Source organism: Eulemur rufifrons, chromosome 20 (genome assembly GCF_041146395.1).
Source record: "Eulemur rufifrons isolate Redbay chromosome 20, OSU_ERuf_1, whole genome shotgun sequence".
In the NCBI taxonomy this organism is placed as follows: domain Eukaryota; kingdom Metazoa; phylum Chordata; class Mammalia; order Primates; family Lemuridae; genus Eulemur; species Eulemur rufifrons.
In genome coordinates this window covers 21,382,487-21,395,926 of record NC_091002.1, presented here as the reverse complement: position 1 = coordinate 21,395,926, position 13,440 = coordinate 21,382,487, and the positions used below count along the sequence as shown (strand labels likewise).

The following is a 13,440-nucleotide window of genomic DNA, read 5'->3' as shown; positions in this document are numbered from 1 at the left end:
CTTCTTAAAAGATTAGCTGGTACTGAGGAGATGTACTGAAGGCAGATTAGCACTTAATTGAGGCTTTCTATTTCTGATTAAAGAAAGGAAATATATTGAAATAATTTTGAAAAAGAGGAACCTAAACAGAAGACCCAAAGCATTATTTCTTCTGGCCAAAGCAGATTTTCTATTTGTGGGACTCTGAAGGATATCCTGTTTTAACTTGTGCCTACTTTGTATTATAAAAGCAATAGGCTTAATTTTTTTCATATATAAAGTAATGGAAATTATCATTTAAAAGATTTTCAAACCATATACCCTTTCCTCAGAGAACCTACTATGGCTTTTGTCCACTGTTGGCCCTGCCTTGAGTGTTCTCTAAAGGACATTTCAGATAAATACTTGGAATGCTGAAAGACAAGAAAGAATGTGGGACCTAGTAGGCTTGGTTTAAGTGCTCTGTATTGATGCGTTAGCAAGAACCAGCAGACTTGTGTTTGTGCCTCAAGGCAGCTTCAGGGCAGACCACTGAGATGAGCAGATTTACTTGGGAACCTTCTTGCTTTCTCTTTCTCATAGCTGCAGCTGCTGCACTTGTGCCCCAGAGCACCTGCGCCTAGGGCCACAGTCCCAACAGTCTTCTGCTCCTCTCTTCCTTCCACCCCCAAGCTCTAGACCGCTTGGTCAGGGCCCTTAGCCATGGCTAACTGACCTTTAAACATTTCAACCTCTTCAAGTTTCCCAGCTCCTTCCCAGAATGACATTTGCCAAGCAAATAGCACAAGAGAAAGAATACAAAGAAAAGAAATTAACAAGACTAAATTGGTAGGATTAGGGTTAGAGCAGGGAGAGTTAGTGAGGAAATGTAACTTTAACTGAATACTTGTGTCATCCAAGACTCTGTTTTGGAAATCATGGCTTAGAGACCTCCCAGGCAGAGATGGCATGTTGTGGACGAGCTTGGCAGCCGCCTGCACTTGACTATGATAGGAGGGAGATCGGGCACTTGGATTCCTAAATGCCATTCCTGGCCAAGACTGATAGCTGTAGTCAGGATGCTTCACATCTTTGGGCCCCTTTCCCTAAATACTTGATGGTGGTTCTTTGTTGTTCGGGTGTAGAGTAACAAACGAGATTTATATTTTTGCTGTAGATCCAGCACTAGCTGTGTGACCATGGCAACTCATTTAATGCTCATGTCTTACAATCTGTGCCTTGTTGAATTCTTTATTTTGAAACATTTAGAAAAGCTCTGAGTGGATGTTAAATTTTGCTGCAGAAACTCTAGTTTCTTATGCCATTTTGAGGATACAGTGATTAGACTCAGTACCATCATATTGATAATAATATTAGCTACCTTTTGTTGACTACCTAGTATATACCAGGCCCTGCATTAAATGCTTTACATACATTATTGCAAATCTTCACACAGATATACCTCATGTAAAAGTTAATCTTTCTGCCTTAGAGATGAAGAAATCAAGGCACCAGGAGGTTAAGTAACCTGCTCAGCTAATAAGTAGTAGGGCCACATCTGTCTGTTTTCAGAGCTGGGGCTCTCTCTCTGTGACGCTGGGCTGCTCTGCTCAATTAGAACTCTGCCTTGCTATCAATACCCAAGCCTCCTCTACTAAATCTTTAGCTGCAGGCACTAGGAAATTGAAAACGGACCTTTTACAGTTCCACCTCATTTCCCTTCTTTTCACCCTCTGCTGAAGAAGTTAATTGGGCAGCAAAGTGGCCAAAAGGCTGGCAGGAAAAAGAAATTACAGCAATTGCAAAGGGCTTAAATCATCCACAAACTGGGCATTCAGCCTCCAACTGGTCGAGAATTGGCTGGACCCCTAAGTTAAATTTCTGTCCTTGTACCAGCAAAAAGTTATCTTGGAGCTAACAGCGAGGGTGGCATGACCACTCCTTCCACTTTTGGGCAGGTCTGGCAGGTCCCAGAGTGCTCACTGTGAGGAAAGCTCTAACAGTCTGCTGCCTGGCAGAGTCGATGTTGGGCCCATGGGGGGTTTTGAAATTATCAGATGAAAGGTTGTATTATTGTTCCATGTAGACATTCGTCCGACTCCATAACCAGAAGACTGGCCAGGAAGTGGTGTTTGTCGCTGAGCCGGATCACAAGAACGTGTACAAGTTTGAACTGGACACCTCTGAAAGAAAGATCGAGTTTGACTCTGCCTCTGGCACCTACACTCTCTACTTAATCATCGGAGATGCCACTTTGAAGAACCCAATCCTCTGGAATGTGGTATGTGCCCAAATGCACCCTGGCCCGGGTGAGAGTGGCTGTACCATGGACACAGATGGCTCCTTTTCAGGGGCAAGGGCTCTTCGCCCTGGCCTTGCCTGCCCCTGCCACTGGCAATGAATAAGTTTTGTGAGGCGAGGCACTGTGTACTGTTTCCGGAAATAGTCCTCGGGTCATGCACACGGCCTGGCACATTGTAGGTGCTTAATAAGTATTGATTGAATGAAGGAAGGAAGTGTAAATTTGCCTTTGTGAGTGCTAGTGATCTGTGAATTCCTGTAGATGTTACACAGGAAGGAGGCTTTCATATTCCAAGCAAGTCACTGTGGGTATAAAAGATAAGGCCCTGACTTTAGAGATGTGGTATAGCCTCATGGGAGGGACAAGATCTGAATTCTGATAACAACTCAGGATGGTGTAGAATAATGAATCATAGTTAATGCAAATGCATAGTTAATGCAAATGCTAATTAACTAAGGGCTAACATTTGTGTAGTGCCTCTCTTCTGATGGGTGTGATGAGAGAAAACTTCTCGAAAGACATGGCATTTGAGAAGCGGTTGAAGAATGGCGAGGTTTTATCAGGATAGTATCTGGGGGCTGTGGGATGATCATTGGTGAACGGCCTGCAGAAAAGCTTAAGGTGCTTTCAGTGAGATGTGAGTGGTTATGTTTCCCTGGAGCACCTGCTTCCTGTCGGGGGCAATGGGTGATGAGCTTGGAAAGGTAGCAGAGGCCAAATTGCAGGCCTTGAATGGTGGTTGGCTCCCTTCCCAAGACAAAGGGACAGCTGTGTTCTCTCGTGCCGTATTCAAGGCTCCTTTTCTTCTCCTGGACTTTAGGCTACTTTTTGTACAAGAACACATTCTCATTTCTTTCTTTCTTTTTTTTTAAAATGTGACTAAATCACACTTCCCAGGGACACCAAGCAGTTTCTGATTGCAACTGTAACAGCTTGTGTACCAGCTGGGATTTTTGTATTAAGCAGCCCTATGGGGGTTGCCATACCAGTAGAAAATTAGAACTCTTGCTCTGAAAAGCATTTTCAATAAATACTTGTTTTTGTTTTTGAAATTTTTACTGCCGCAGTTTGTCAACTAATGGATCAGAAGTGGTTGGACTGCGTGGAGCTTTTCTCAGTTGTGGTCCTAGATGTGAGTCAGGGAATGTTATCCTGCCGAGCGGTTTCACCCCCTTCCCGGCCCCTGTGATTTTAAAGACTGCCCTTATTTTTTTAGGCTGATGTGGTCATCAAGTTCCCAGAGGAAGAAGCTCCGTCGACTGTCTTGTCCCAGAACCTTTTTACCCCGAAGCAGGAAATTCAGGTATATCCCAAAGGGCTTATCCATTAAACACAAGGGAGAAATGGGTACAAAGAAAAAGGGCAGCAAACCCCTGGACTGTGGCTCTGGTCCTTTAACCTGTTTATATGATGTTCTGTAGTTTGATCTCACTACCCTGTAAATTAGGCAGGGCAAACGCGCCCCATCCTCCAGCTGAGCAAACAGGTTCAAAGAGTCCACTGACGAGCTTCCCAAAAGCAGAGTTGGAGACGAAATCAGAACTTGGGTCTCTTGTTCCTGACATCCAGGAGGTTCAGCCTTCAGACTGCTGCTTGATAGCTATGAGTACAGATGGGTTTAGCATTTATCTCGCTGCTCCTGCATAAATCAGGGCTGATGGGGAAACTCGCCTGGGAGAACAGGGCCTTACTTCTTTAGGCAAATCCTTGGATAAGCAAGGCCTGCCCAGGCCTGCCTAGCCCACAGGACTGTTGTAAGGATCAAAGTAGGTCATAGATGAGGAAAGAAAAGCTTTGAAATGTTCGTAAAGCCCTTTACAAAATAAATGCAATAATAGCTAAATAATTTAGGCACTGGTTAAGGAAACTCAGGTGAATCCACGCAGTGAATTGACTGTTCTGCAATCACGAGAAATGATCATACATGGAAACCTACATATGAATTAATGTAATGTCCAAGTGTTACAAGCAGATTACCTGCTTTCATTTCACTATAAAAAAAAAAAACACACAAGAGCCCAAAGGGTAGAGCAGTAGAATTCTTTTTAAAATTCCTCTTGATGTTGATAGAGCATTAAGAATCTAAGAATGTAAAGTGCAGTTAAATACTAGAAGGTACAATTGCGATGATAAAGGGTGCTGACTGATCCGTATAGTATGGAGTAGGTGGCGGCAACTGCTGCGGTGTTACAAATCCTTTAATGTCAGTGGCAGCAAAGGAGCACAGAGGTGAAAATATAGGAACAAGAGGCTCAAATGAGGCTGCCTCATCATGGCACCGGGCATTAGCAAGCAGGAGAGACAGCCACGAGTTGATAACACTAGAGGAAAAAGCTTTAAAAAAGAAAGCTTGATTTGCATAAGTGTGTTACAGCTTCCAAAGCATAGTCAAATGCCCTATTTTATTTGGTCTTTAGAGTATCTTTACAAGCCTAATAGAGTGGTGATTGCCCTCCCCACCCCCAGTTTTCCAGGTGGAAGCTGAGACAGAGTGGGAAGGTGACTTGCCCTGGTCATACAGCCATGCATAGCAGTTTGGGGCTAAATGGAGGACTCTGGACTCCTGGTCCATTGCTGCTTCTGCTAGCTGAGCTTCCCAAAGAGAATTGGTGTAGAATTGCTCAGGAGAAACAAAGAAATATCAGTGGGATGCTTGCCCAGCCTTCTGCTTTAACTCTGGAAATCAGGCAGGGTGAATGAGGGAAAAAGTTTGTTTCCTTAGAGCCCTGGCTGGGGGAGAGAACAGTGAGTTGTGGTTAAAGTCTGCAGTGAGGCCTCTGTTACATTTTTAAAGGGACTGAAGTTACCACCAGTTGGCTAACTTAAGTGAGGCAGCAACATATGCCAGTGCCACCTGGGAATGCAGATGCATTATGAAGTCCAGAGTCCTGCCTCGGGTGTGTCACACAAGCCATCCCTATACCTGGGCACCGTCTTTGACACTATCGTAATGCCACTTGATGAGTTGCACTCTCCAACTTCTAAATGGTAGCGAGTCTTTGAGGGGGCAAAAGTGTTGGCCAAGCAATGGGCTGGGACTGATATAGTGTTTTTGGAAGGGAGACCTTTGGGATCAGAAGCCAGCATTGAGAAGAGGCAAAAAAAGGCCAAGTGGCCACTTGTTCCAATAGGTGTTTGCCTCTGGATAGCATTTCCCTTTGGGGACCATCATTGATGTTTTGGTCCCTGGTATATATGGCACCCCCTGCTGGGCAGGGCATATTCTTAAGTCTTCTTGGTGTGTCTTCTTTTGGCAGCACCTGTTCCGTGAGCCTGAGAAGAGGCCCCCCACGGTGGTGTCAAATACATTCACCGCCCTGGTCCTCGCGCCATTGCTCCTGCTGTTTGCTCTGGTGAGTGGTTGTAATTAGCATGGGCGGCAGCGTGTGTCCTGTGCCGGAGTCGGCAGATGTAGCCCTTCCAAAGGAGCCTCTGTGCTCCAGCCTCAGCACATCTCCAGAGAGGTCCAGCAGCTGTGACCTGAACCGATGGTCAAGAGATTTTAGAATGACCAAACTTCCCCAGTATGGGGAAGCGGCCAAACAAATTGACCCATTGACAAGGGGGCATGAGAAAGTACCTAGTAGCAACTAAAATGACAAAAGTGGAGGAACTGTGATGCTCCATAGGAGTATTCAGAGGAGACCAACTGTGAGCAAAGCAAGGTCCAATGCTGATAGCTATAAAAAAATGCAGTACAGAGGCTATGCTTGTCAGCCCTGTTTGGAACATAAAACTGGAAACAACCCAGTCTTCATAAAAGCAAGTGTTAAATAAGTTATGGACAGCCATACAGCGGACTAATATGCAGCTTCTTCAAAGAATGGATAGATTTATATGCTGATATGATGATTGCCAAGAAGTATTTATTGCACGAAGAAAGCAAGGTAGTATATTTAGTATGATCCTCTATAAAAAGCTTTAAAAGGCAGTGTGGGTTAGTGTCGGTCACCTCTGAGGAGAGGACATTTTTGGAGACTGTACAGGAAGGAAACTTTTACCTTTTCTACTTTTCTGTACTGTTTGAATTTTTTTTAACCAATTAATTTTTTTTCTTTGTTTTTCTTTTAAAATTGTAGACATATATGTATATCTTCAAAGTTCAGGGAATTTTGAGAAAAAAAGCTTTAGAGCTTTTAGAAAGTTTTCTGTGTTCCTAATTAATTCATTGATTTTAATAAAAGAATTATGGGTTAATCTAAATCGAGAAGACATCCCGCAAGCTTTTGGAAACCATACCTAGGGTACGGGCACCTGTTGTCATGTTTGAGTGATCAGAATTTCAACAGGCATGGGAGCCACAGCAAGAGCATCGTCCTACCAGCTGCCAGCGGGTTTCTCTTACCAATTCCTAGAGAACCTGGTGGGAGTGTCAGTTACTTCATCATAAGTGCAGTTTCTAACCTTTTGGCTTCATGTTTCCACCTATTTTAAAATAGAAAGTTTTGTCATCATTAAAAATGATGTTCAGGTTTGAGTTACCCAATCTTAGGTGCTCAGATGCTTTTCTAAAGAAGAAAAGGGAACAATTTTTCCTGAGGGCTTGTAATAGGGTGGTTGTCACTTGGAAGAATTCCCTGTCCTTCCACTATGCATGACCTTCTAAGCCCTTGGGGCCGTTGATTGGATTAGCATTGGCATGCCATGTGTTGCCTCCCTTTTAAGTTCTAATGTCTTTTTAATTTATTTCTCCCCATCATTCAGTGGATCCGGATTGGTGCCAATGTCTCCAACTTCACTTTTGCTCCTAGCACGATTATATTTCACCTGGGACATGCTGGTAAGTGCCCCAGGCTGCTAATTCCATTTAACCTCCTCTGACATTTCGCCTGCCCACGCAACAGGCCTGTTAAGTAGACCCACAACCTATTAACTATAATGACTTAATAGCATAACATTTCCCTCTTCCTCCTGGCCTTTTAGGACAGTTAATATGATGATAAACCTGTTTGGTCCATCAGCTTAGAACAGCTGTCATTAGACTGGGCTTCGTTGGACTAGGCTGCTGTTGGCAGGCCATTTACCCTCATTTAATAGCCCTGTTCATTTCCAGAGATTACTCACTTATCGTATCTTTACATCGAGCCATCTTCCCGGATGAGGAGCATTAATGCAGTTTCCAAAGGTTATCTTTCCCCACCATATCGATCTTCACGTTTGCCGGCGGCTCTGTGCGGACAATAACAGAAAACACTCCTTTCCACAGTCGGACATGCTGTCCTGCATTGTTCTCTTGAGAACTTAGGACCTAAACAACCTAAACGTGAGGTGGTGCGTTCATACATCAGTTCAGTATTACCAAGACTTTTGACACCATTGGATCGGTGGTGCCTCGCACTTCACAGAGACATCAATATTTTTAAACTTCTTTGCCTCTCTCAGGAGTCACTGTCTATGCACCCACAGTATGCAGATTCTCTAGGAGTGTGTAGATGAATCCCTTGAAATTCTAGGCAATTATGTGTCCATTTTTCTGGGGAACGAGAGAGTTGTAACTTTGATCAGATTGTCAAAGTGGTCCATGACCTGGGAAATGGTCAAGAACCCCTACTGTAGTTCACCTGTCATCCTTCTGGGCAAAAGTGACAGGACGACCTTTTTCTCCAGCTCGGTTAGTGGATGTGAATCATGGCCCTCCCGGGTCAGACTGAGAGCAAAACCTGAATGTAAATCTGCATAGAGCCACGGCTTTTCTTGCCAGTATGCTTTTTGTGATTGTTGCCTCATTTGATTCTCATCACAACCCTGTTGGGGGTGATTGGGGCAGGAATTATGATCCTGTTTCACAGGTGAGAGAATCTGGGCTCAGCGAAATTAAGTGGCTGGTAAGAGCAGAGCCTGGACCAGAACCCAGGGCTCTCAGTGCTCAGCTCTGAGCCCTTTTCACTAAATCTTCCTCAGTCCTCCTTGCTCCCAAATGGCAAATTATCCTTAATTTTTTTTTTTTTTTTTTTGAGATGGTGTCTTGCTCTGTCACCCAGTCTGGAATGCAGTGTTGTGATCATAGCTCACTGCAGCCTTGAACTCCTGGGCTCAAGTGATCCTCCCACCTCAGCCTCCCCAGTAGCTAGGGCTACAGGTGCACGTCTCACCACACCTGGCTAATCTTTTGTTTATTTATTTTTTATTAGAGATGGGGTCTTGCTATGTTGCCCAGGCTGGTCTCAAACTCTTGACTTCAAGCCATCCTCCCTCCTCAGCCTTATAAGTAGCTGGGATTATAGGCAGTAGCCAACATACCCAGCTTATAATTTTTTTTTAATAAAAAAGAAACTTCATGTATTTATATCCTATGTATTTTTATTAAGAATTTGAAAAATAAAATCCCAAATATAACATGAGAGTAAAGTTTTAAACAAAATAAAAACTTCATTAGAGAAGCAGAGAAATAGATATTAGCAGAAAATGGAATGAAATAAAGTAGCTGGAGCCTGATTTTTTTTTTACCTCTGGATTTCTTGGTAGCTATGGCTTAGAGGCAAGTATATTGAATTACCTACTTTTTGGATCAGATAAAAGGAATAAAACAAGCTGGTGTAGAAATACAGGCCTTTTCATGATCTAGCAGTTCCTGCTCCTAAGTCTCCTCGACCTCAGGGCATTGTCACTGTTTCATTTAATTGGATATCATGACACCTCTTCTTACAGCTATGCTGGGGCTCATGTATGTCTACTGGACTCAGCTCAACATGTTCCAGACCCTGAAGTACCTGGCCATCTTGGGCAGTGTGACATTTCTGGCTGGCAATCGGATGCTGGCCCAGCAGGCAGTCAAGAGGTAAGGCTGGGGCTGGGCCATGGATCCGGAGTAGGGTTAGAAATATGTGCATCAGCTCTGTGAAGAAAAGTATGTGGCAAAATGATTCGTAGTCTCCAGAAGAGGGCCTTAGTGATTAGCTTTAAATGTAGTAAAACCACAATAATTTATTTCCCTGCACGTTAGAATGAGAGAGGAAAATAACTGCTCTATGAAGATTAAAATGGATTAGAATGTGTGGCAGAAGAGTGTTAATTTTCTGGCTGTGTAAAAAGTTCTCCTCTCTGCCCTGCCCTCCTCCCATGCCCCGGAGAGTTGCTCCTCTGTAACCCCTGACAGCTCCAGGAGCTTGTCCTCCGACGCGTGTGTCTTGTTCTTTCCTGTAGAAGCTGCTGCAGGTTTTGCAGAGGCTCCCAGCAGGGAGCGTCTGCTCGGCAGCCTGTACCGCTTCCCCGGGAACCAGACAGCCTCGGAGTCATACAAATAAATGGTCAGACCTTGACATGATGGCAGCTTGACTTTTGAAACTGAATTGGAGACAAATTTAAATGTCACATAGGTGTTTCTCATTGATTTGACTTTATTAGAACCTGGGTGATTTCAGCCACACAAAGGCCGGTAAGAAAAGGTCAGAATTGCTTTCACCTTTGAAGGAAATCATTTTCAGACGTGCCCTGTTTTCTCCTGTCCAGGACTTTTGCTGGAAGAATGTAACTCAATAGCGTGCCCTCTAGCATGGCTGTCAATTAGGTTGGTCAGATCAGAGAGAGGCTTTTTCAAGGAAACCATTAATGAGTAGGAGAAGCAAATGCCTCATGTCTGCCGGAATCTCCATTGTGAGCTTTTTGAGCACTTCTCTGTGGAGATGTGACACAGACATGCTCCTTGGCTTCCCTGTAGGAATTCAGATCCCACCGGAGCTCCCCATGGCACCGGCAGTGGCAGCTGGTTGGTTTTCTGCCCTCCAGCAGCCTTTTCTTGCCGGCTGAGAAGGAGCTGGGACTCAGCTGTTTTTGCAAAGCAGAGCTCTGTTCCCTTCCAGCAACTGCCTGGGCCCCCAGGGAGCCAAATGGCTGTGCTCTAAGTTCTCTCTTTTCTGGAAGTTGCCCACTCGGAAAGAACAAAATCAAGGGGGGAGTCAAGTAGAAACCATTTGGTTTAGATCCTGCATGGCTGGAGTTCCTAATCTGGAATCCTAAAGTTGTATGCGTTTTCTGGGAAAAGAGGCCATGGTTTTTGTCAGAATCCCAAAAGGATGGGTGACTCCTCCCTCCCCCTACTCACATATCCCACTTAAGAGCTTAAAGCCCACTCTTCTGTTGTCTTCTTTGTGAGTCCTAGAATGAACTCTGCCCTGGGAAAATCAGTGACCCTAACGGAAGCTCTGGTTGGGTGTTTGTCATTTCCTTCCTCAGCTTATTTCTCCTCTCACTGTCCTTTCTTGATTCTCAAACCCTCTTTCCTTTGGCAGGATCGCTGCAGAGCAGAGCAGTAGATTGGCAAAATATAGGACACTACGGTAAAGATGAAGGGCGGACTCATCCCAGAAGCAGGGTCCCTTTCCCATCCTGCCCACCTCATGCATGTCAGTTATCTTTCCAGTGTTCAGCCCACTCATTCCTCCCCACCTCTCCGTAAGCCAAAGCTGAATTCTGGGGCCATTTTCCAACTTGCTGGGTGAGGTTGTGACTGAACCAGGGCAAAGGCTTCCTGAGTTAGCCCAGCTGACCGGGTAACTTAGCAACGGGGCAGCTTTGGCCTGGCTTTGACTATATAAGATTTCATCCTCCCTCATATCCCGTGGGGTATCCATTTGCAGACTACACCCCTCTCTCTTTGTTTACAGGAGAGCTGAGTTGAGGATAAGACAAGTCCAAAATTCGTTAAGTAGTAGTTCCATGGCAAATCCTGGCACACCTTGTCACTGTTTCTAGGCCTCCTGTAACACAAATGTTTAATTGGGCCAAATGGTGTGGTTTGTTGAGACTCTAAATTATGAAGGATTGGTGGCCACAGATCAAAGCCAGCATCAGAATCCAGCTTCCTAGCACTTAGGGTAGGGTTCAGGGCTGCCCACCTTGTGACTAAAATGTTAAGTGAAATACCACTCATTCTCCTTCTACATGTTAGTCCTAGGATGGGGACAGAAGTGGAGGCAAGATGACAGGAGGGAAGGAGAGAGAGCGTCTGATTGTCTGATGCTTCATTGATCTGTTCCACTAGACCAGGGGCCAGCAAAAGTTTTCTGTAAAGATCCAGGTAGCATTTTAGGCTTTGCTGGCAATGTAGTCTCTGGGCAGAACTACACAGCTCTGGCACTGTCACATGAAAGCAGCCGTACACTATGTATTAACGAAACAAACGGGGATGGCCGTGTTCCAGTAGAACCTTATTTATCCACACAGGTGGTGGGCTGGATTTGGCCTGTGTGGCAGAGTTTGCTGACCCCTGCCTTAGCCCAACAAAGGGAGGGAGGTAGTTGAATTTTCACATCATGTTCCCTCTTAATGGCTTTCCCTGCCAAAGCAACAAAGCCATCTAATTTTTAATCCTCTGAAAATAGGGGAGATCAACAAAAGCATAGAATTTAGAGCCCTTCCACTGCTGTGTGCACATAAGCTGGGTCACCTAGTCCTTGGCTCAGAAAGGAACTGCATTTGGTTTTCGTTTTGTTTTTTCAGGTTTAACTGAAGTTTAATTTATATATGGTAAAATTCACCCATTTTAGTGTAGAATTCTGTGAATCTTGAAAAACTTAAATAGTTGTGTAACCACCATCTCAATCAAGATATAGACTATCGCAACCCTCCAAAAAGTTCCCCTGTCCCCCTTACAGTCGGTCACTTCTCCCTCCCTCATTCCCTGGCCATGCACATTTAGTTTTATCTTAAATTGGGCTGTCTGAGATTTGCTTTCAGAACTAGTCCTTTCTGCTACATGTTGAGTTCTTTAATTCTTTACTCTGGATTGATTTTCTTGATTTTTAAATAGTCCACCCCCACCCTGGTACCCCCAAATCATATTGCTTGAGAGAGGGGAAAGTTACTTGATTATCTGGACATTTGGTACTTTCTGAGGTTGAGACCTAGTATTTTGTAGGGAAACCCCTGGTGGTTAAGTGCTCTTGATCTGAGGACAGACGTTGATTTGAGCAGACATCACGTAGGGCATAACTTTTTAGCCAAGATAGAGGGTTGTGGGCCACCGCCCTTCAGCTGTTCTTATTTCATACTCATGCTGTCCTTTCTGCATGAACATTTATGAATGCACACGCTTTAGCGTACCTAGGAACCTCTGAGTGTTGGCAAGGAATTAGGAGCACACACTCTGGCCCTCAGCATCAGTTCCATGCCTGTGCATGTCCCTTGGAACTGTTTTATTAATTGGTTTGGAGCCTGCCATTCTGTAGGACTGCATCCTCGTCACCTTAGTCCTCACCACTGGGCAGAGCTGCCTGCTACAGGGTGGTGTGTGTGTCAGCACCCCCGCCCCGGCTTGCCGAGCCTGCCTGAGTCAGTTGCTAGCTGCTCTCACTGCCCCCCGCCCCCCTACGGTGTCTGTCTAGATTGTCATTTTTGTTCTTTGTGTTTCCCCATCACTTAGAGTCTAGGGAACGGCAGACGAGGGGAAAGAGGGAATAAAGAGACAGAGAGGTTTCTATCCCCTTTAAAAGTTTTCTGTCAGTTGAGTCCCATTTTTGAGAGTCCTTTTGTGTTAGGTTTAGATGCCGAGTCTGACGTGGCAAGAACAGCCACGTGGCAGGGGTGTGGTGCAGGTTTCGGTAGCGAATGGGCAGGATGTCGTCTTCAAGCTACGTAAGGGCCCCGCGTTGGCTGGCAGATCTGGAGTCTGAGAGACTGAAGACGAGCATTCTTCACATTTTCTTCTGTTCGTCTAGTTTAAGTTTACACTCTCTTTTTGGCCTTGCACTGTGAGAGGTGTGCCCGGAATTACCGCATCTGCCTAGGTGCTCACGTACCACTTTCTTACTTAGCCGCCATCCAGTTTGTTCCACTGTGTATATGTAAGTGGGCATCAACTGTAGTTTTGAACAAGCTGTCTCACATTCTTTTGTAAAATGAGATGGGGCATAAGCAGAATCAATAGTTAAATGATTATTCCCTTATAAATGGGATCTTATAGTGGGAGAGTACCTTGGTCTCACTCTTGTCACCAGTTAGGAACTACAGCAGTGAACTGGAACCTTCAGTAATTTTGTGTTTGTCTCCATTCTCTTTCAGAACAGCACATTAGTTCCAGGAGAAGGATGGAAATTCTGAAAACTGAAACGAATGTTGAGAAAAGGAGTCAAGAATAATTCACAGCGTAAGAAGAGAAACTAAACAAGCTTTATTTAAAAAGAAAAAAGTCGAGATTGTGGTTATCCTTTTGCTTGTTGTTTTTCAATTTCCCCAACACAGAG

At 44.6% G+C, this 13,440-nt stretch overlaps 1 protein-coding gene across 6 annotated transcripts in view; it reads left to right on the top strand.

Moving 5' to 3' along the window:
* The window catches only part of RPN2 (ribophorin II), a 52,500-nt gene extending 39,060 nt beyond the window's left edge, over positions 1-13,440 (top strand). For 2 of the 6 annotated variants that reach the window (XM_069496254.1, XM_069496258.1), the window contains 7 exons: positions 2,045-2,239; positions 3,477-3,563; positions 5,518-5,613; positions 6,965-7,040; positions 8,909-9,038; positions 10,489-10,536; positions 13,259-13,440. In XM_069496254.1, the coding sequence (XP_069352355.1) occupies positions 2,045-2,239; positions 3,477-3,563; positions 5,518-5,613; positions 6,965-7,040; positions 8,909-9,038; positions 10,489-10,536; positions 13,259-13,271 (645 nt within the window). In that variant the 3' untranslated portion in view covers positions 13,272-13,440. The remainder of the gene's footprint in view (positions 1-2,044; positions 2,240-3,476; positions 3,564-5,517; positions 5,614-6,964; positions 7,041-8,908; positions 9,039-10,488; positions 10,537-13,258) is intronic. The other 4 variants (XM_069496255.1, XM_069496252.1, XM_069496253.1 and 1 more) reach the window with 4 other exon arrangements.